A 24,518-nucleotide genomic window follows, 5' to 3' on the forward strand; every position below is an offset into this window, starting at 1 on the left:
CTTTACACGAATCTAAAGTTTACCTGCAGGGGAAGGTACAAGAAGTGGCCCTGCTTTTGAGGAGTTCCTCGTCATAAAAAAAAAAAAAAAGATATTTTCACAGATGTTTGAAATTCAGTTTAATGATGACGTAGCATTTCCTTAGCAGAGGGCAGTGGGGCCCACTTGTTACGAAAAGCATTCATTCTTCAGCTCATGAGTATACTCAGCTAAGAGACAAGCCAAAACGCTTGGCAAAGCAAGGATCTATAAAAACCGTATTGCACCAAAAAAAAATATTAGGCACACCCTCACCCAGGGGCAAAAGTAGCCCCTCCAAACCTCAACGTCTTTCCCAAATTTGTTGTTAAAATACCTCTATAATTCTTTCAAAATCTCCACCCCACCCCCCCTAGAAATCTAGTTCCGCCGCAGCTCTTATCCAAGCCAAAAATTGAAATTGGTAAAAATAAATAAATAATAAATAAAAAAAAAAGAATTTTGGGGAAACTATATTTACCCCTTCTAACTACTACCTTTTTTGCAATATCCCCTTTCACCCTCAAAATGAAAAAATAAATAAATAAATAAATAAAATGAAAAGAAGAAGAAAAAGAAGAAGAAGAAGAAGCAAAAGAAGAACAACATTTTGCCTTTTTTTTTTTTAAAAAAAAAAAAAAAAAAAAAAAAAAAAAAAAAAATTCTTGTCTTACGTAGGGTACTTCTTTGTCATTTTGGATTGCGGAAGAGGGACACTGCAACCTCAATAATAGATTGGGGAAGACATTCCAAATAGAATGGTAGTTGAAGGGGGCTAAATGTAATTTCCCATTCAATCTTTGTACGATGAGGATCATGCTTGTGCTAATGCATAAGAATTAAAAGAAACTCCATCAATTAAAGAAAAAGAAAAGTTAAAGGACTCCGAAAATTAAGTTCTTAACTTCAGGGTTCATCAAAAGGTCAGAACTGTGCAGTGAAATAACCAAGCACTACGAAAGTATTTTGGACAAACGAATTAGGAAACAAAAAGAAGGCGAAGAAAGGCACAGGCTCAAACGAGATGAAACATAGGTCAGGGACTGCATAGAAACTCCCACAATAACTTATTTATTTTTAAAAGGCACACAGACTCAGGTGAAATGCCCCATGCCTTGACGCTTATAATATTTATCCATTCCTGTTCTACTGCATCAAACAATGCTCTTGAACTATAATTGCAGCATGGTGCATTCACCAATTGAAATTCTAAGCTCCAGGAATAATTAGCATCATACCAACCATAAACAACAACCTAAAGTGCAATGCTCTTTAAACAAAATATTATCTGGATGCTTTTACCCTGTCAGAGATGATAGGGACGTGACGGCCATATGTCATAGGCACAATTGCCATCATACCTATATACTTAGAATACCGATCATCCTGCAAAAGTAAACAAATACAAAAAGCTCATAAAACTATCTATAAATAGGAAAAGCACTAAAAAAGGGGAATAAGGAGCATATGGTTTTCGAGCCAATGTCAAATTTCCAAGTATTGTTGCGGACTTCGTCTGTGCAGACATTTAGTTTTCCCACTTGAATGGGATATACTGCTAACAAATTGATCCATCATTTTATTTCAGATTTATTGCTATGATGTCTTTGTTAATGAAAGTACAGAGTACCTATTCACATATAATTTTGTGCTGATACAGGTCTAAGTAAAACATGAAAAACTATTTTATGTATGACAGATTAATAGAATAAATAAAACAAGAATTTAAGAGAAAGAAGACACAGAAATAGAGGGCAATAAGCTCGGGAGAGAAAGGAAGAAGAAAGCCGAGAGAGAGGGAAAATAGGGAGAAGACAATAGCGGCGCACGCTCAATTTTTCATTCATCAACAATTGCCTATTACAATGAACATTATGCTTAAATAGACTCATAGACTAAACTCTAACTCTAATCCTAACCCTAATATGACTAAGGGCCAAGCCCATTATTAGATTACACATCAATTCAATTAACTAATATGACTAACTTTGGGTCAAGCCCAAAATTAAATAAAAATAAAACTAATACTTTAAATAAACTAAAGGTCCAATTTATTCCGCATCATTCTCCCCTTCGTCCAAAAAACTCATCCTCGAGTTTAGACGACAATGCTTTGGACCAAGCCCAATTCCTCAAGTCTTGAAAAGAATGTGAATGGGTTGCTGCTGACGTGGGCTTCAACGTGGACCAGGAACTGCCGCTGGTATGGGCCTTCAAAATTGCAAAACTAAAAGTTTAGGATAAGCCCTTCTTTGCCTTGCTTCTAGAATCTCTGACAAAAGTTTGAAACAGTGACACATGCTCCCACTTTTTGTCCTCGTCTGACAAGCTAATTCCTCTTTGACTAGCTTTATTTTCTTCTTTTTCTTCTTTCTGAACCAGACATAGGAAACCAGCGTTCTTTTCTTCACTTTTTGACCCAAACATACAAAGACACGGCTTTTTCCCTCCCGTTTAAGCCAAACAAAAGAGGAACTTGAAACTTCATGCGGATCTTTCTCAACACAGGAGGAGTGGCAAGGGTCAGGAACACGGTGGAGATGCAGTGCAGAGGTCGCTCATAGGTGGTGAACTGGCGGAGTGGCGCGACTGAATATGGCCGTTGGCGGCACAGATTGCTGGAGGAAGGGAAAGGGTTTGGGCTGATCACCGAAGGACCCGTTGATGGTGCAGATCACTGGCAACAAAGATAAAATTTTCGGTGTGATGGTTCTGTGGCCGGCGTCACAGCCATCCGGTGGTGGGTTGATGACAGCGACGCAGGGCAGGGGTGCTAGGTCGGCTCTGTAGTGGTCACAGCACCGGGTTGGCGGTGGGTCGGGTTCTGCGACGGTGGGCCTGAGTATTTGGGTTTGCTTTTGCGTGGTGGTGGGGTTTTGTGGTGTGGGTATCAATGGTGGTTGCCCGGAATTTTCTGATGGAGTGTCATTTTGGGTTTGGGTATTTGCTTCAGTTTCTTCTAGTTTGTGAACAACAGAGGCTGTTGATTGGGTGTGGGTGAATGGTGCTGGAGTGGTCATGGTTTGTAGGATGTTTGGCCTTGACAATGTCGGGTGTGCTAAAAGATTGGGGCTTTGTGGTTGTGTTTGGAATTCTGCTACGGTGGGTTGGGTTTTCTTTTGAGTGGGTAAGGTTGTGGTTTTGAGCGATGGCAGTGACTGTGGAAGGGTTGTATAGGGATGGGTTTCAGGCTGTGCATAACACTCGTTAAGGAATGCTGCCATGTAGGAGTTCATTTCCTCCAAGATGGAAATCTGTTGCTGCAATCGTTCAAATTGTGACTCAACCATGGAAGCGTTTGGATTGTGAAAATCTGGGCTTTTAGGTGGGACGTTGTCGCATAGCGGTGGCGACGGTTTGTGGATTTGGGTAGGCTGTTTTCTGGTAGGCGGTTGGGGGTCCTGAAAATAATGTTTAGCCCCATAATTCTCTTGCAATTTAATTTTCATCACTTCCCAATCGGAGATAGGAGGAAGACAAAGGCGGTGATGGTATTCTTCAACACTGCACCACCAAATATGTGCTTCATCCTTGAGCATCATCTTTACGAAACGCACCTTTCGATTTGGAGGGACACCAATCCATTCAATATAGTCTTCCAATGCATCGAACCAATCTTGGAACGCATATGGATCCCTTCCGCCATAAAAATCTGAGACATCTTTGCCCCCGTATTGAGAATACCCGGGAGATCGACTACGATCAAGATCTTCATGGTGCCAATAATTCATGTTTGGATCGTTACAGGGTGAGGCATAAGACAACAAATTTGTGCCAATTCAAAGGTAAGGATTGGGTCTTCATGGGGTGTGGGTCTATGTTTGGGGCTTTTACTTCTAGTTGGGTCTTTGGTTGGATGGAGTTTTGATGAGGCTGTTGGATGAGATAGATTCAGTGGTTGAGGAGGAGATGAGAAGCGGTGCAAGTTCTGGGAGGCTCTTGGGTGTTTGGGTATTTCAGGAGTAAAGTTGAAACAAGGGATGAAATTGAACGTGGATCATGATTGTTGTAAGAAACAATCAAAATTTTGCTCTGATACCAAATTTGATGTAGGACAGATTAATAGAATAAATAAAACAAGAATTCAAGAGAAAGAAGACACAGAAATAGAGGGGAATAAGCTCGGAAGAGAAAGGAAGAAGAAAGCCGAGAAAGAGGGAAAATAGGGAGAAGACAATAGCAACGCACGCTCAATTTTTCATTCATCATCAATTGCCTATTACAATGAACATTATGCTTAAATAGACTCAGACTAAACCCTAACTCTAATCCTAACCCTAATATGACTAAAGGCCAAGCCCATTATTGGATTACACATCAATTAAATTAACTAATATGACTAACTTTGGGCCAAGCCCATAATTAAATATAAAATAACTAACACTTTAAATAAACTAAAGGTCCAATTCCGCATCACTATTTTCTCAGGTGCCAAACCTTGGAACAAAAGTACAATACTCTGAAAAATATCACAGGGACCAACTTTGGCCAAAATGATTCAAAATAATCCAAAATGAAAAAGAAGACCTACATTTGGCTGAGTAAAAAGGAGAAAGGTTCTCCATTCAAGTGCCAAACCAGAAATGAAAAAGTGAATTTCTAATCTAATAAAAGAGAACAGAAACAAATACAGATTTTGTCACAGAAAAAGCAGAGTGTGTGGATCAGTTTTCACAATTTTTACATTTACTGTGGTCGACAAGGAAAACAAACATGCGTCAAACCTATGGTAGATTCCACTGTCATTCTTAAAATCATATTTGGAAAACGGCACTACAATAAGATTCATATGTTTGAAGTCATTTCAGTGCTTCTTCCAAAGATTTATTTGTTACTAATGCACTTCACATATTTTTCCATCTTTCTATTCAATCAGAATTCAACATACGGAACAATAGTATAAATCTTTTATTGTAATTAACGACAAACTCAGAATACATAATAAGGATAACTAATGTTCGGAAAAATCCTAGACCCTATGTAATCTTATTCATGAATACAAAGTCAATTAATCCTTGACCCTATGTACAGAAAGTGACATAAAACACCTTACCTTCTTCAACACTTTAGATAGCCTAAAACCATGATGACAATTATATGCTCAATGCATAAGTTCCAAGCACCTGGCCCATCCATCTCATAAGCCAAAGTGCAAGCCTACAAGCAAAGTTACCATACCTTTGGATGCACTGCAATCGCTACATCACCAAATAAAGTTTCTGGACGTGTTGTTGCTATTGTCAAATAGTCACTACTACACAACAAAGAAAAACAGAAAATAAATACAACTAGTGCAGAAACTATTGGCTGTGCCAAAAAAAAAAAAAAACCAACACAGCTTCTTTAAGATAAACAACAACAGATATTTAAAGGTAATAGTTATATAGAGAGAACAATAGTCTATACGAAGTTATGTTTATCTGAATATTTCCATTCTGGAGCTGCATATGATCCGCCACCCAGGCATCATTACAATGTGCAATACTGAATAATTCCAGATAAAAGAAAACTTCAAAGGCTGCTCCTCACACCCTAAATCATGCCAAAACTGCACCATAGATCCATCTCCCACCTCATATACCTAACAAATTTAGGTCATGTACACACCATCCCGTTTCTGATTTTGTTTTCTATAAACATCTTTCTTCATCCTATCATTCCTTTATGTCTAAATTGTCTTCTGTGTCTGTCCCTAGAAATCTACAGGAGGCACTAAGTGATCCAAAGTGGAAGACAGCAATGCAAGAAGAGATGAAAGCTCTTCACAAAAACAAGAATTGGGATTTGGTTAAGTTACCTAATGAAAATAAGGTTTTTGGATGCATGTCGATGTTCACTATCAAGCATAAGGCCAATGGTTCTACGGAACAATACAAGGTCACACTTGTTGTAAAAGGCTTTACTTAGACCGATGGGATTGATTATGAGGAAACATTTGTTCCAGTAGCAAAGATGAACTCAATGAGGTTTCTACTGTCTATTGCTGCAAACTTGGATTGGCCTCTACATCAATTTGATGTGAAAAATGCATTTTTTCATGGAGATGTAGAAGAAGAATACATGGAAATTCTCCCTAGATTGGAAGATTCATCCTCTGGGAAAAGTCTTCAAACTAAAGAAGGCTTTGTATGGCCTAAAACAATTTCCAAGAGCATGGTTCGAGCGGTTTTCTCAGATTATGCAAAGATTTGGTTACAAGCAAAGTCAGGCTGATCATACACTCTTCATTAAGCATTCCACTCCAGGAAAGGTAACAGCTTTAATCGTGTATGTTGATGATATTGTCTTAACAGGAAATGATGATTGGGAGATACAGAACTTAAAACACCGTCTTGCTAACGAGTTTGAAATAAAAGACTTTGGGAGTCTAAAGTACTTTCTCAGCATTAAGGTAGCAAGGTCAAAGCATGGTATATTTATCTCCCAACAAAAATACATACTTGATCTTCTCAAGGAATTAGGAATGCTTGGATGTAAAGTCACTGACAATCTAGTAAAGGTAAATGTTAAACTGAGAGAAGATAGCGAGAGCCCTTTGGTGAATAAGGGCAGATATCAGCGATTGGTTGAACGGTTGATTTATTTATCTCATATTCATCCAGACATTGCATATGTTGTTAGTATTGTGAGTCAATTTATGCAATCTCCGCGAGAGCCTCATATGGAAGCAATTTACCACATTCTCCGCTACTTAAAATCCTATCCGGGTAAGGGGCTATTGTTTTCTCAATATGATCATTTGAAAATAAAAGCCTATACAGATGCAGATTGGGCTGGCTCGATTATGGATCAATGGTCCACGGTAGGTTATTGCACATTTGTGGAAGGTAATTTGGTTACATGGCAGAGCAAGAAACAACCTGTGGTTGCCAGATCCTGTGCAAAGGCAAAATTTAGAGCTATGGCTCAAGAAGTGTGAAACATTATGGTTGAAAATACTCTTGACAGAACTTAGGTTCGACTCCAAGGACTCAATGCGATTGTATTGTAACAATAAAGTGGCAAACAATATTGTTCATAATCCAGTCCAACATGATCGAATCAAGCATGTAGAAATTGATCCACACTTTATTAAAGAAAAACTCCGAGAAGGAATCATCTGCACACCATATGTGAAGCCAAGAGAACAACTGGTGGATATGTTGACAAAGGGAGTATCTAGTAGTATTCTTCATTTAGCCTTATTCAAGCTGGGCATGCGAGGCATCTATGCCTCAACTTGAGAGGGAGTGTTGAAGACGGAAACTACCAACATACTATGATTTTATTCTCCTTTATTTATTCTGATTGTAATATTGTGTTTTTTTTCTTTCCATATTAGTCTATAGGTTTTTTCTATTTAAACCTATGTAATCGTATGGAACAATTACAAGCAATAAAAATTTCTCTCTTTTTCGTTCTTTATTTTCTGCTCAAACTACCATATTTAACATCCACTACCTAATGCCAAAAAGCCTCTCTCTCAACAGCATACCTCCATAACCACTTTCGCAAAAGAGCCTAATTGAAAGTAAGCGAATTCCAAGCTTCAGATGCTTAGTATTCTTGGATATAAACCCAAGACCTAAACCCACAAGTTTGCAAACCATAAGACTCCCACTCCCCTTTTTAATTCTCTAGGCACCACTATTTCATTCTCTCCACACAATCCACCCTATTTTTCTAACTTCACATTTCCACTTGTCTACTCTGGTGTTCGTCCAAATAACCCCAAATGCCCAAGACAGGCACTCTCCAGTCTCCGCCAACAAAAAAACCTGCAGCCTCTTTTCTTCAGAAACAGACCAACTTGAAATTTTGGTTTTAGCCCATTATACCACGATCAACTTATAAACTTTAAGCCACGACAATCCCAAGCCCTAATAAAACAAGTATGCAAGATGTAAGACCTCCATATACACATTTGTACAACAGCTTCCAGATCCCACATTTGATTGTTGTCAATTTCATACTTTTTTAAAGTTTGACCCTTGAATTTTAATTTCCTAAACGTTGCTAACTCTCCAGCCCTATTTCCTACTTCCAAGGTTTTCAAAATTAAGGTGTTTAAACTCAAGCAGAAGTGTAAGAAAATTATCTGACTTTTGGACCCAATTCAGCTCTTCATACATAAGCACTCCTACTTATCTTGATTTTTACAAATACAAAATCAGTTTTCATGCCAGCTAATTTACCAAAATAATTGATAATGTTAGCCTCTCAGAAAATAATTGATATTTCGAATTTGTATTACAAAAAATTGCAGCCTTAACAGCATGTATGTGCACCATATACAGCATTATATAAGAACACATCTTGACAAAAGATTAGTAAAGATTGACTGGTAACTACCTTGAACCTCCAGCAACGCGATACTTAATATAATACAGTGTACCAGATTCTTCGGAATATTCTACTTCCTAACCACAAAAGGTAAAGACTCACTGCTCAGGTAAAGAGTAAGATATAAACATAAAATAAGTAAACCAAATCATTTTTTAAAAAAAAATAAAATAAAACAAAAAGTGACAACAACACAACCGAAAAAAGCTTACCAAATCCGAAACTGCAGTCTGCAGATTGGGAGACCAGTTTACCATATAAGATCCTGAATAATAATATTAACACAGAATCAACTTGAAACAGTATAGTACACTGATGTATGTAACTTATTCACATCCTGCATTTGTGAGATAGGCGATAGTTCCAAAAATAAAATTGAAAAACTTAAAGACCGACAAAAGGAAGGGAGCAACGTCTACCGTCTTGAACAATAAATCTGTTCGACTCTGTCACCATGAAGAGATGGTAGATGGTACCAGTAAGCTAATCACGTCCATAGCTTAGATACCCACTACTTATCATTTAGGTGCCTTTTATTGGTAATCCTATATTTTGCTATCTCTCATACATAATGAACAAATAGGCCAGTAAGAGAAACCAAAAGAAATAAAAAAAGAAAAAAGCACACATAACCCCTTCAAACTACCACTTCATTGTCAATGACCCCCTAACTACTAAACTACCAAAAAATGTCAATGTCCCCCTAATGATAAAAATACCCTTATAAAATTATAAAAATTTAAAAGAAAAAACTTAAAAATCTAAAATAACAAAAAGTTATACCCAAAAAAAAAAAACCAAAAATAAATAATAAATAATAAAAACTGGTTTTTCTTCTCTTTTTTTTGGTTTTTTTTTAAAACAAACAAAAAACAAAAAACAAAACAAAACAAAATTTGTTTTAATAATCTTCAGTTATTTTTTCATTTGTTCTTTTTTTTTCATTCTTTTTCGTTTTTTTTTTTAATTTCCTTTTTCGAAAAAAAATAATCATTTTTTTTTTAATTTCGATTTTTGAAAAAAAATATATATATATTTTTAGTTTTAGTTTTTTTTTTCGAATTTGTAAGGACATTTTTGCCTTATTGAAAAAAATTTAGGGTCATTTTTGTATTTTTGTTGGTCTTAGGGAGGACATTGACATTTTCTGATAATTTGAGGAGAGGCATTGACAATTGAATGGTACTTTGAAGGGAGACATTGACAATTGAGTGGTAGTTTGAGGGGAATAATGTATACTTTTCCCAAATAAAATCACCAAAGGAATTAGTACAGTATCTTTTCCATGGTAAAACAAGAGCTACATATTTATTTTTTTTTTTTTTTTTTTGATAAGTAAGAAGAACTTTATTAAAAAAGCGTAAGGCGTCCCTAAGTACACAGGAAGTATACACAGGAACAACCAAAGCTAACCCAAAAAAAACCCACAACACCAAGGCCCTAGAACACAAAATAACCAAAATAAGCTACAAAAAAACCCAACTAAGAACAAAAAAACCCACTACCCGTCAAGGCACAATAAACCTACAACATGTGTGCCTTGCCTTTCCTACGCCTAGAGGGATAGTTCGCGTCACCATAGTTGATGGAACTCTGCAAATTTAGAAGTTCCCTTTTTCCTTTAGACTTCTGCCGCGCAAAAAACTGGAACTCCTCTTCCATGGCGTCCCGAATAGCCAAAGCCTCCTCCCCAAAATCCCCATCCATCGCCCAATCTAAAGGGCAAACCATCCCAATAATCATCTTCCTCCTCCTCCCACACCACAATCTCACCGTTATGATCAAAGCCAACGGGCCAATTCCGAGATTGGGCGAAACCATTAAAGCAACCACTCGATTGGGAATAAGGACCTATCACCCCGCCATTGTTGACCTCCTGAAGCGCCACGGAAGGGACTGAAATCGGGGGTAGGTTGAGAAACCCCTTTCTAAAAAGGCCCTGATTCACTTGCGTCACTGACTTCTTTGTTGCACGAGGCTTTGCCGCCTTCTCAGCTGGCAACTCTGCACCAGTAACCCTCTTGTCAACGTAGCCAACTGACATCTTTACGGCTTCCAAAGAGTCAGAAAGTAGCTCATCATTCCACTTCACAGAATGCTTTTCCCTCAATTTTTTCGCCCTCCTGTAGTAACACTGAAAAGGCTTAGAAACCACCACAGGGAGGGGAGAACGCAACTTCTCACCTAAAATATCTGCTCCAGCGATAGACGGTGTAACCGAAAGAGATTTAGGAATCTGAAGCTTCCCCAAAGGAGTGAACTTAAAAGAAGCAGTAACCGCCGGAAAACCCAGATCCGGGGCCGGAGAAGGGGGGAAACCGAACAGGTGAGAGGCTAGAGTCCGGCTAGAAACCGACTGAAATACCTGGGACCTGCTCGACTCACCCCCGGAAGGAGACTCCGTTCCAGAAATAGACCCTGTATCTGCCACCGACGATGGCTCCGGCCTAGGGGAAACCCCAACAAAACCCGTAGAACCTGGACTCGCGCCCTTTTTAGCTCCCAACGCTGTATCCTCCAAACCCCCAGGAGGAATCCGATTCAGAACCAACCCAGAGGACACCTCCGTTGTCGTCTCCGGCGAGGTTGGCGGCGGACTGGAAACATTAGGTTTTCGCTTGAGTCGGGCCACGCGAAAACCTAAAGATTTTCGAAATAGCCCCGACCCGGCAAACCGAGTCAGAACTCTCCTCACAGCCCGGCCCAAAGCCAAATAAAAACCGGGACCCAACTTACGCCACGTCCGCAGTCTCGAATTTTCAAAATTCAAACCCTTACCCTGCGGACGTACAAGCTAGTCTTTGTCCAACAGATCAAGCGTGTTATGCTCCAGTGAAAAGCAATCCACCGCCGATCTCGGATCAGCCTCTGCTTGCTGCACCGCCGGAAGAAGATCAAGCTCACAAGGTGTCGCCAACGAAACCCTTAACCAGGACCGACCATCACCCGCTATGGGCATCCTCTTCGCAACAGTGGTCGGGTTCGACCTCAAAATCTCTGCAAAAGAAGGCCCCATCCACTTTGGAGCCAAGCCCAGAGTCGGCCGAACATCCTCCACAGTCTTCTTCTCCGATGTAGAAGAGGAGCCGAGCCCGCCACCCGACGAGGCTGAGAAAAAATCAACAACCTTTCTCAGCTCGTCGGAGAATTTAAGCCATCCCCACCCTCCACGGCCCTCGGGGATAACAATGGACCCCTTTCGACCACCCAAGCCGAACGTTGTCACCTCTACAAAGCGCCCAGCTTAATTCCCACCTCTCCGTGCAATTAGGACCTTCGAACCTTCTCTAAACGACTTAACAAGATCTTGCTCTGCCGGGAGACCCAACAACACTTCCATCATCGACGCAAGCCACTCGGAGCTCTGCGCATTCAACAAAATCACACCCAGGAAATTTTTCCTCTTCTCCTCCACCCTCAACGTCGATGCCCCACCCAAAACCGAGAAAGTGAAGGACTTTGACTCCACTAAGAAATTCTTCTCCATCTAGGAAACCCCCAGGACTAAGACGACCAATCCAAAAAACTACATCGCCAAACAAAGAACCACCCAACAGAACAGAAACCTGAAATGCAAACTATAGGACCAAACAGGAGGCTCAGAGAGAAAGAGAGTGTGAAAGGGCGGAGAGAGAGCTCATTCATAAGAAGATAGTTCCAGTCCAACAAGTAGTTCATCCAAGAGCTACATATTATTAACAGAAAAATGAGGAAGCAATAAGCATCTGTACTTCCTTGTCCCAATAACTCAATATTATCTTTTAGAATTCCAAATGATAGATCACCCACTAGAATAAAATCCAAATGGATAATTCAAATAGCAACTCAGTTCAAAAAAAGGTACAAGTGTTTGTGTTTGTAATGTTGGAGTTTGTGAATGCTACATGTACTAAGTCTCCATCCTTTTCTTCTTCCAATGTAATTATACCCATCAAAAGAACGAGGGGGGATAGGAGAAAAAATGCAATAACGCTACTCCAACTTTAAGGTGTTCTATCCAGGACTCGCTCAGTTTCAATTTTTCTAATCACAGCCATTGTACTCTCTGAATGATCTAATTGAGCCCTTCTGTCCACTTACCACTGCAATCAACTCACAGCTATTAGTCAGATGACGCACACATACTTATCCACTATATAGGCAAATGACCCATAAATTCTACGCTTTCTATTTACACCATCTAATAACAATAAAATCCTTAACTATCAAATTTATATTTTGATGCAATTCAAAAAGAAAAGACAAATCCCTTAATATATGAAAAAGAAAGAAATTCAGTCCAATCAATTCAAATCTATCACCCAGCATCTCCCTCTTCTCCCTCCTTTTCTCTCTCCCTCTCTTCATACTCTTGCTCTTCCTCCTAATCTCGGCTGACCTTATTCTCTTCCCCAACTGCCAAACCCACCACATGATCTTCCAAATCTCTAAGTCATCTACAACCTTGTATATTTGGTTTGAGGAAAAAAAAGTAAGGATGAGTCATACATTCCCATACATACCTAAATTTAACAACAACAAAAAATCCAAGATTTGTAGATCTAAATTGTGTCTCACTGTTGGTGGGCACTTCATTAAGTCAAGCTTTTATAGCCAAAGCAAAGGTGTTCATGGAGAGTGGGTTATGCCGCTGTGGCCACATTGGTTGGGCTTCGGAGTGGCCATTGCTTGGGTGCTTCCACCATGAGATCTCAGCCGAAGAGAGGAAGGAGTTTTTGAGTTTTTCTGTTTCTGGTCAACTAGGTTTGGAGAGGAAAAAGCCCCAAGGTGTTTCAGTTTAGAAGAGACCAATCTACCTCCCAATCATGCACTGATCCGGTAAAAAAAATATTCCATTGAAGATTTCTATTTCAGAAATACTTATGATCCGCCACCCACGTGTCCTTAAAACGTGCAATACTAAACAAGAAATCTTCACGTGTTGTTCCCCACACCACAAATCATGACAAAACCTAACCTTGGCCCCATCTCCCACCTCATATCTAACACAACTCAAAAAAAGTCCCCACCCCCTCTTTATATTTTTTTTGATGAGTAATAATTTCATAAAAAAGAGCAAAGGGGCGCAACCCTAGTACACAGGAATTATACAAAAGAGCCCCTAATCAGAGGAGATAAACGAACATGAAAGTAAAAAATCAGCAAACGACATATGACCCGGGCTATGCGCCGACACCCACAAATATAACATATTAAGCACATTTTTACAAAGAGCCACAACCGTAATCTCCACATCTTCAAAAGACTAGAATTTCTCTCACGCCACAAACCCCACAAGATACATAAAGGAACCTGCTTCCAAATACGGATAGTAGGACCACGACCTAGCAAAGTGCCCCAGCCACTCAATAAATCCAAAACACTACTAGGCATAACCCACTCCACCCTGAATAAGCTATAAAAATAACTCCAAACAACCCGTGCCATGTCACAATGTAGAAGAAGGTGATCAACGGATTCCCCATGCTTCTTGCACATAACATATCACTCTACCACCACAATCCCACGCCGACGTAAATTGTCATGAGTTAAAATCTTTCATAAAGCAGCTGTCCAAACAAAGAATATCACCCGCTTCGGAGCTTTAACACGCCATATACCCTTCCAAGGAAAATAGGCCACCTCGTGAGAAACTAATGCTTTGTAAAAAGTCTTCACTTCAAAAATCCTCTTCTTAGAAAGATTCCACACCACCCTATCGACCTCTCCGAGCCGAATCCGACTAGAGTATAACTGCTCATAGAAGGATATCACCATCTCCACCTCCCAATCTTGAGCATATCGCGTAAAGAATACATTCCAATGAGCCACACCTCCTACCACAGACAAATTATCCACCTCCCAAGCATCCGGAAAACGAGTAATAGAGCACAAAGCCTGATAGCACAACTTGAGAGGCCTGTTCCCACACCATAAATCGTGCCAAAAACGAATATGAGACCCCTCACCCACCTCAAAAAGCAAGTACTTGGCTACAGTATCCCACCCCGTTCGGATAAACTTTCAAACACTCACACCATAAGACCCCGTCACCGGTAAAGAACTCCAACCTCCCCTCACACTCCCATACTTTACCTCAATCACCGATCTCCATATCCACTTCCCCAATAAGGCTTGGTTAAATTTAATAATATTACGAACTCCCAAACCACCAACCTTGATCGGAGAACAAACCCGATGCCAATTGACTAAATGAAATTTAGTCACATCCCTCATACCATTCCACAGGAACTCCCTTTGAAGCCGCTCCAATTTCTTGGCTACACTCACAGGAATGGGAAACAGAGATAAATAATAGGTAGGAATGCTGGACAGAGTACTATGAATCAACGTCACCCTACCACCCTTGGATAAATAAAGCTTTTTCCACCTAGCCAACCTTCGCTCTACCTTCTCAATAACCCCATTCCAAATAGGAAGAGATTTAAACAATGCCCCTAACGGCAGACCCAAATATGTCATCGGCATAGACCCAATTCTACAACCCAAAATATGTGCCAAAGACTCCACATCATCCACCTCACCAATAGGGACCAATTCGGATTTTCCTAGATTAATCCTCAAACCTGACATCGCTTCAAAACATAAAAAGGCACACCTCAAATTTCGAACATGTTCAACCTATGCCCCACAGAAAATTAAGGTATCATCTGCAAACAGCAAATGATTTACCACTAAAGCTTCACTCTCCCTAATACCCACCGAGAAACCAAACAACAAGCCTTGAAGCATAGATTCATTCAACATCCTACTAAGCGCTTCCATAACCACCACAAATAGCAAAGGAGAAAGAGGATCGCCTTGTCTAATCCCCTCAAGCTCTAAAAGAAACCTGTTGGTGCACCATTAACCAAAATGGAGAATTTTACCGTAGAAACACAAAATTTAATCCATTTTCTCCACCTCTCCCCAAACCCACACCTTTGAAGCATGTCGAGTAAGAACTCCCAGTTCACGTGATCATATGCTTTCTCCAAATCCAACTTGCATAATAATCCCGCCTCCCCCGATCGCAACTGACTATCCAGGCATTCATTGGCAATAAAAACCGAGTCCAAAATTTGCCTAACCCCAATGAAGGCATTCCGAGAGCTCGAAATTATTTTTCCCAACACCAATTTTAACCTATTAGCAAGGACCTTAGAAATCATTTTGTAGACCCCTCCCACCAAACTGATAGGCCTGAAATCCTTAATCTCCTCCGCATCTGCCTTCTTAGGGATAAGGGAGACGAAAGTTGCATTCAAACTCCTCTCGAATTGGCAGCTATTATGAAATTCTGAGAACACCGCCATAATATCATGTTTTAGAACCACCCAACATTTTTGAATGAAAGCCATAGAGAATCCATCTGGGCCCGGAGCCTTATCTCCATTCATCTCCCGCACCACCTCCCATACCTCATGCTCCTCAAAGACACATTCCAACCAAAGACACTCACCCGCATCAATGGAAGAGAAAGAAATCCCATCCACCCTAGGCCTCCACAAACTCTGCTCAGTGTATAGAGAGTTATAATAATTGACAATGTGCTCCTTAATCTCCACCGAATCAGTAGACATAACCCCATGAATCCTTAGAGCTCCCACATGATTATATCTTCGATGCGAATTTGCCAACCTATGAAAGAACTTTGTGTTATTATCCCCTTCCTTCAAACACAAAGCCCAAGATTTTTGCCTCCAATTAACCTCCTCAAACAAGAGAGTTTTTTCCATTTCCCTAAGCATGTCAGACTTCCGTACCTACTCCTCCTCCACTAACCCCCGAGACTCCTCTAATCCCTCCAACTCTTTAATACCTTCCAATAACTCCTCCTTCTTCCCCACATCACCAAAAACCTCTTCATTCCACTTCTTCAAATCCGCCTTTAAAGCTTTCAATTTTTTCGCCAGAACATAACTCGGCAGGCCTTGGAAATTATAAGACTCCCACCACCGTTGCACTTGTTCCACGAACCCTTCGGATTTGAGCCACATGTTTTCAAATTTAAAATGTCTTTTTTCTTCTCTATGTGTACCACAATCCAACAACAAAGGGAAATGGTCCGATAACGGTCTAGGCATACGTCGTTGAGACACATCAGGGTAATGTTCTTCCCACTCTAGAGAAAGCAAAAACCTATCAATTTTAGACCATACCCTATTATTGGACCAAGAAAACTGCCCTCCATGCATAGGAATATCTACCAAGCTCTGTCCACCAATGAACTCCGAGAAGTCTTCCATAGCTACAGAAAAACCACCTGCTCCTGCCCTCCCCTCAAACTATGATATTTAGTTTCCACCACTAATCTCCACATAGCCTCTCAAAAGAGATTAGTTAAACTGAATCAGGTTTCTAAACCCCAAACCACCTGATTTCATCGTAGTACAAATTCTCGACCATTTAACTAGATGGAACTTAAATAAATCACCATTTGCATCCCATAAAAAAACCCTTCTAAAGTTTTTCAAGCCTATTACCACACCTACAGGAATCGAGAAGACAGACTAAAATAAGTAGGCAAATTGGAAAGAGTTTTCTTTTATCAAAGTCAACCTACCTCAATTAGACAGATAAAGCCTCTTCCAACAAGCCAAATGATAAAAAAAAAATGTTGTAAAAAGAAACTATAAAACTTGTCTCTAACATGGCACAATAATACAAGTGGATAAATCATGTGTGCATCATGTTAACTATAATGGAAAAGGGTCAGGACTTGATTCCATCATTTCTCTATAAGAAAATGTAAACCAAGGGAGTCTTGATAGAACTCTCTCAGTGATGGAAAACTTGTCAGAGCGTTCCACCAAAACAAAAAGGATAAAGGTTCAAGGCACTAGATGACACTCCTGCACAATACATTTTCACCAGCTTACAATTATGAAATTTTTTTTACCAGATTATGAAAAATTCATAATTATCATAGTACTAGCTAACAAAACTACAACATGATTCATGAGATCAATCCAGAACAATTGTTTGCAGATTTCACAAAGTTAACATACCACTAAACAACAAATCAAGAAGAAGAAGAAATGCATCAGCCTTCTAAAATGAGTGCAGCCACCAGAACTCCTTCAGAGAAGGTTTAGGTTAAATGGAAAGTTCCTAGCTCTATAGGGCTACAAGTAAGTGTAATACCTTGATAGATTAAGCCTTTCTCATGAAGCCTGACAAAGGCCTCAATTACAGCTCCTGCAAAAGGTAATGGTCTCAGTACATATAACGCTGCAAGGTAAATCTAGGCTAGTCCACATGAATGCATTTCAGAGGCTCTAGATGTATATGAAACACAAAGTGTCACAAAAAACGAAAATCTAGGACCATACAATATCTTACATACAACATATCATCCATAACAGCAGATCAACAACATCATTAACTATCTTATACACAGTTTCTACATTGGTTAGAATTCTACTCAATAGAAAACTGCCTTACGACTTAGCTGTTCATCAAGGGTGAAGCGTTCTCGACTCCAATCACAGGAAGCACCAAGTCTCCTAATCTGATTTGCGATGGTTCCACCATACCTGAAACATAATAAAGAATATGAACAGTAAATTAAAAAGAAACAAGAACAATGGAATCACAACTCAATTATTGCAAACTAGATTGAAGACCAAAAAAAAACACCAGCGATCATACAGCCATCTAAAACAATCAACATCTAAGGTTATGCACATGCTTCAACTGCCAAGTCATCAAAAAGAACAATTGAACCAGTAATATTTTTTTAATTATTATTCGTTAATTGAGCCAGTCGTTTGCAGTGTGCTTAAATCGTACATACTCCCTTCCTTTGGAAACCCAAGTCCTAAAATCAAACTTCCATTTCATATAGAATGGTTGCACAAATGAATTTTTTCACTATCCATATTCCTAGGGGCCAATTAACAGCCAATCTTTTGTCTCACATCCACATATCCTTTGTAAGAAAAAAGAACGAAGAAAAAATAATATCTACATTAGTTTAACGAAAATTTGCTCCAACTTTGCTAGTAATACCATTCCTAATGTATTATTAAATTGCGAATCTATTATTATATTGATTATATAATGTACCATGGAGGATCTTGAGAGATTTTGTTAATTCACTTGACAGCAGGAATTTTTTTTTTTATAAGTTATCAAATTTCATTAAAGATTACAAGGGCGCAACCCAAGTACACAGGAAGTATATAAGAGAAACACCTAACCATAAAAATAAAAAAAATAAAAAAAAAAAAGGACGAGAAAATCGTGAAAACCAGATATATGAAAGTAATCATAGGCAACTGCCCAGTGGTATAGGGTATTAAGGAAAAAAAAAGCCTTTAAGTCTACCATTGTCCTCTCGCAATCTTCAAAGCTATGGTCATTTTTTTCTCCCCAGATACACCACATTATACAAGATGAAATCATCTTCCACAATGCTGCACTATGAAAACTACCAAACTGACATCTCCAACAGACAAAGAGACCTACAACTCATCTAGGCATGACCCAGGCTAACCCCAAAAAGACTGAAAAATAGAATCTTATAAAGCACAAACAACCTGACAAAGGAGTAAAAGGTCATCAACAAATTCTCCACTCTTCTTACACATACAACACAAATCTACCATTATGACAAGATTTGTAGACTACACCCACAAGGCTAATAGGATGAAAGTTCTAAATATCAACAACCCCTAATTTCTTCAAAATGAGAGCAATGGAAATAGCATTAAGGCTTCTTTCAAACTTGCCTTTGGCAAGAAAATTGGAAAATATTCATTATATCTACTTTAATTGCATCCCAAAAAAGCTTGAAAGAACGCCATTGTGAAAACATCAGGGCCCAAGCCTTATCACTGTTCATAGCTTTCACCACCTCCAATACATCTTCCTTCTCAAACGCTCTCTCGAACCAAATGGCGTCTACCTCATCAATGGAGTCAAAAGAAAGGCCATCCAATTTAGGCCACCAATTGAAATGTTCGGCAAACAAACTATTATAGAACTACACCATGTGGTCTCTGTTCTCAGACTACTCTGATGACACAATACCATTAACCATTAAGGATTCAATGTAATGTTTCTTCTATTCAAATTGGTCACTTGATGGAAAAACTTTGTGCATTTGTCACCCTCTCAAAAACCACAACACCATTGATTTCTACCTCCAACTCACCTCCTCCCAAAGAGTAGCCCTCTCCAAATCAGTGACAGGTTTCTCTTTCCTAAATACACGATGCTTTATTCTTCCAAAACATCAAGAACTTGCAATTCTTCCAAAAGAAGCTTTTTATGTCTCTCAATATTGCCAAACACCTCCTCATTCCAGAATTTTAAATTGACAGGAATATGTCCAATATGTGCTCCTTCATTTACCTTATTTCTTTGTAGATTGGCACTTTTCATTTACCTTATTTCTTCATACATTGGCACTTCTTTTGAAAACCAAAAATAAAAGACAACTTTTAAGGAAGAAACTATACTTCTCTGTAAGTTATAGGAAAAGAAATAAAATACAGCAATTGACAATTTAATTTTGTGGAAATTAGAAAATTGTTTCATCTAATAGTCAAATTATTTCCATTAAATCAGCTCTTTGGAGTAAGAATAAAAATAAAACCTTTTCTAAAACCTTTTATCCCTTTGTAAAACCAATTTCTCTCACCAGGAAGAGTCCATTGTATTTCATTAGAACACACAATGCATTTTTTTCTAGAAAAGGCATACATATCTAGTCGTGAATAAAGTTTACCTAATAAATGCAAGCATACAAGTCTTGCTACACATAATTGAATAACAAAGATGTCAGAGAAGATAAACAACAGAAGTTAGAAAAGAATATACTTCTCTTTCCACTCCCAAACTCGGTTTGTGAACTCATCTCTACTTAAATCAACCCTTTTTATTCCTTCAGATGCAAGCATTCTTTCAACTACCAACTGGGAGGAAACGAAGAAGAAAAAAAAAATCAGAATAAGTAAAACAATTAGATAATACAAGACAATTCGTAAGATTAGAGGACAATTAATGAATCTAACTTGTCATAAAAAAAATAAAAAAAAAAATAAAAAAAAATAAAAAAAAAAAATTGATCCTAATCATGAAATTGCAACAACAAAAAAAGTTTACAATGTCAAAACCTCTTTAAACATTCCAAACAAATTTGCAAGAGAGTAAAAAGGATTTGTAGATGATTGAAAGAAAAATGAAAATATATAGAGGTAGTTTCACCAAAAAAAAAACTCAATTAAAACACTGATCCAGATACAGACGCTCATGGGTCAGACACAAACCTGAGTTGCAATACCAGCATGATCAGTCCCAGGGAGCCAAAGTGTTGGCCTTCCTCTCATTCGATGGTACCTAACCATAATATCCTAGCCGAGGAAACCATAAAAATAAATTAAAAAATATATCATCACTAAAAAGGTAACATGCAAAACCAGGGCAGACTGCATTCATGATATCTAATCAAACACCATCAACTAATTACACTGAAATCAAAAGGAAAGGGCAAAAACATAATCATCTTTTTGTTAATAAATAGTATTGTGTATTTATTACCGTCTTTTTGTTAATAAATAGTATGGTGCATATAAATAAAAAGTGATTAAGAAGATAGCAAGAAGGGGTTGATGAAACTAGAATGACGGGCTCAGACCTTTCTTGTAGTTAATGTTAAAAAATTACTAGGAAAAATAATGCAGGGCAAAAGAGAGAGTAATAGAGAACAAATTAGTCAAGACTAGTCTCAGTACAAAAAAAAACAAGACCAAATAGGCAATGAAACAATTGCATCCATCCTTGACCTCTCAGCAAGAGCATGAAAGAAGATATTCAAATAATAAAAAAGTTGGGGAGAAAAACAATGCCTAGATTTCTAGTGAAATGAACAGATGGATCACTATAGCGAACGCACTATTGATAGTGCTAAGAAGGAAACTTCAATGAAACGAGGGGAAAGTGACATGCATGGGTATCCACATATCATGAGACTCTAACAGCCAAAGCTCAATTTGAGCTTTAAAACATTACATCAGAGGTTTTGTGGACCATAGAAAAAGGATGTACTCATATATGCAAACAAAGCCTCAGAGCATTTAAGTCTGGTAATCCATACTGTCACGGAGGATCACAGATATTGAATAATCCTTTCTTTCTTCCTTTTCTTTTTTTACTTTAACATGTTGACTACTTCTACTTGCTAATATAACTTCCGGTAAATTGTAAATTTACTTTAAATTTCTTTACCTTACTTTGGGCAATTTGACTTTGCTTACTATACTTTGGTGTTGAGAGATTTGCATAGAAAATATTAGAGAGAAAGAGGAGGCTAGTGCTACTTATGTAGCCTACCTCACACATATTATTATATAAGCTTTGAGAATTATGACAATGACCAAAATACCCCCAAACCCTAATGCAGTCTTCTAACACTCCCTCTCAAGCTCGTACATATATATAATATATCATATAAACCCATCTTGGAACAAATAAACTCTAACCGGTTACAACATAAAGATTTTGTAAACATATCAGCTAACTAGTCTCCAGACTTCATGAATGTTGTAGATATATCTCCATCGAGTATTGTCTCGAACAAAGTGACAATCGACCTCAATATGTTTAGTCATTTCATGAAAAACTGAGTTAAAAGCAATATGTAAAGCAGCCTGGTTATCAGAAAATAATGGGATAGGAGTAGGTGCTAAGAACCCAATCTCCTAAAGAAAATGTTGTAACCATGTCAACTCACTAGTAGTATGAGCCATTACCTTGTACTCTACTTCAGCACTAGATTGTGCTACCACTATCTGTTTCTTACTCTTTCGAGTTACAAGATTACCGCCGAAGAATGTGCAATATCCTGTAGTAGACTGTCTATCTAAAAGAGAACCTATCTGTATCGGTAAAACCTTCTACCCTAAGATATCCATTCGATCTATATAGTATCCCTAGACCAAGCTGTCTCTTCAAATACCGAATAATGCAAGTAACAACTTCTCGTAAGATAGTTCAACTTCCCAACTAGGAAACGGTACCTGCCAGGATCTTCAAGTAATTCACCTTCACCCTTTAGTAATTTCTTATTTGGATCCATCAAAACATCAACTGGTCGAGAACCCAAAAGACCTATCACTTCTAATAAATCAAGTACATACTCTCTGAGATAAGTTGATACCTGTTCAAGATCTAGCAACTTCACAATACCTAGAAAATATCGAAGTTTGACCAAATCCTTTGTATGCCTCCTAAATCATCTCCAGTAACAACAATATCATCTACATATACCACAAGAAGGATATAGCCTGCACTAGTCTGTAAGTTACAGTGAAATACTGAATCATCCGTCCGAAATCTCTGAAGAACAAACATTAATACCGCTTCATGGAATTTTCCAAACCATGCCCTCGGTGATTGCTTGAGACCATACAATGCCTTTTTTAACTTACATACACGGCCTAAGAGTCTCCCTGAGCAACAAACCCAGGTGCTTGCTCTATATAAACTTCCTCATGTAAATACTCATGTAAAAATGCAATTTTGACATCCAATTGAAACAATGGCCAATCAAAATTAGCAACCAAAGAAATAAGAACGAACACAAGAAATTTTGGCAATTGGATAAAAAGTGTCATCGTAATCAATACCATGTGTTTGTGTATAACCCTTAGCAACCAACCGAGCTTTCAATCGTTTAGCAGAACCATCAAGATTAAACTTAACCGTGTAGACCGATTTGCGACAAAGTCTTCTTATTAGGCGGTAAGGGAACAAGCTCCCACGTCCCATTTTGATGCAAGGCCTTCAATTCCAATTCCATAGCGTGCCTCCAACTAGAGTCAAATAATGCATCTTGCATTGTCTTTGGAATGGAAGCACTAGATAGATGGGAAATAAAGGAAGAAGTGAAAGAGCTAAAGAACTAGTGGAAACAAACTGACTAATAGTATGTTGAGTAATGCAAGAACATTTACCTTTCCGAACGGCAATAGGCAGGGGTCAAATGTAGGTGGAGACACCAGATCTAGAGATAGTAAGGATGATGGTGGACATGCAGAAGCTAATGGTCTAGGCCAACGCGAATAAACCTGGAGTGGAGTAGGTGAAAGTGGAGGCAGGCTTGGAGAGAAATGGAACAAGCAGCAGAATAGACATGACATCAGGCTAAAGGGAAGAGTCACCCAAAGAAGTAACAGCAATAAAATAGAGGATAGAGTCAACAAATGTGACATAGAAGAATAGGACTATAGCAACGCTATCCCTTCTGGGTTGTGGAATACCCCAGAAAGACACACTTGGTAGCACGAGGGTCAAGCTTATCAAAACCGAGACCCAAGTTATGAACATAATAAACACACCCAAAAACCTGTAGTTGCAAGGAGAACGAGGATGAAGAACGACACAATAGAGAATGGGGAGAGGCAACATGAGGTTTGACGATGCTTGTAATCAGCCACACCATTTTGTTGTGGAGTGTGAGCATATGAGGTTTGATAGATAATGCCTTTATCAGACAAATAAGAGGCAAAAGAACTAAGGCCCTGTTTGGTAACCCTTGTGGAGAGAATTTTTTTTTTTTTTAATATGAATAAAATGTAATTGATGTGATATAAAGTAGAAAGAAGATTGAAATTTTTTTATGGAAAAGTGAAAAAAAAAATATTGTTTTGTAGCGAGTTTTTTTATTTGAATAGTAATAAAAAATAATTAATGTTATATAAAAAGTGAAAAAATTTAGAATGTTTTGATGACGACTTTTTTTGGGAGAAGTGAAAAAAAAATAGGGAGGAGGGGAGGGGGTTTATTAGATCGGGCCTAGATCTATATTCTTTGGCATTATCAGAACGCAAGATATGGATTTTCTAAGCCAATAGAGTCTTAATCATAGTGCGGAAAATTTGGAAAATAAAAAATAACTTAGAACAATTTTTCATTAAAAATAACCGTGTTATACAAGAAAAATCATCCACAAAAGTCACAAAATAGTAGAATTTATTGGACGCTATATTAATCGGCCACAAGCATAAAAGCTCTTTATGCATCATTGATGCATCCTTTTGCCAACTGGTTGCATCATTGGTGCACCAACAATAGAAGAATTAAGGAATTTCAAACTCCAAGCCTTCATAACCCTATTCTTAAAGAAAACCATCATCGAGATTTCATTTTTGTGGGTTTCCCATTGACAAATAAAAGGTATACCATATAAA

At 38.4% G+C, this 24,518-nt stretch overlaps 1 protein-coding gene across 4 annotated transcripts in view; it reads right to left on the reverse strand.

Annotated features, from left to right (window-relative positions):
• The window catches only part of LOC133872493 (valine--tRNA ligase, chloroplastic/mitochondrial 2), a 76,573-nt gene that overhangs the window by 35,328 nt on the left and 16,727 nt on the right, over positions 1–24,518 (reverse strand). For 2 of the 4 annotated variants that reach the window (XM_062310003.1, XM_062310006.1), the window contains exons 4-11: positions 20,598–20,681; positions 20,149–20,243; positions 17,767–17,858; positions 17,467–17,520; positions 8,553–8,605; positions 8,350–8,417; positions 5,197–5,272; positions 1,321–1,404 (exon numbers count right to left, since the gene is read on the reverse strand). In XM_062310003.1, the coding sequence (XP_062165987.1) occupies positions 1,321–1,404; positions 5,197–5,272; positions 8,350–8,417; positions 8,553–8,605; positions 17,467–17,520; positions 17,767–17,858; positions 20,149–20,243; positions 20,598–20,681 (606 nt within the window). Of the gene's footprint in view, positions 1–1,320; positions 1,405–5,196; positions 5,273–8,349; positions 8,418–8,552; positions 8,606–17,466; positions 17,521–17,766; positions 17,859–20,148; positions 20,244–20,597; positions 20,682–24,518 lie in introns of those variants that run through there. The other 2 variants (XM_062310004.1, XM_062310007.1) reach the window with 2 other exon arrangements.

The sequence above is a fragment of the Alnus glutinosa genome, chromosome 7 (genome assembly GCF_958979055.1).
Source record: "Alnus glutinosa chromosome 7, dhAlnGlut1.1, whole genome shotgun sequence".
NCBI classification, from domain to species: Eukaryota; Viridiplantae; Streptophyta; class Magnoliopsida; order Fagales; family Betulaceae; genus Alnus; species Alnus glutinosa.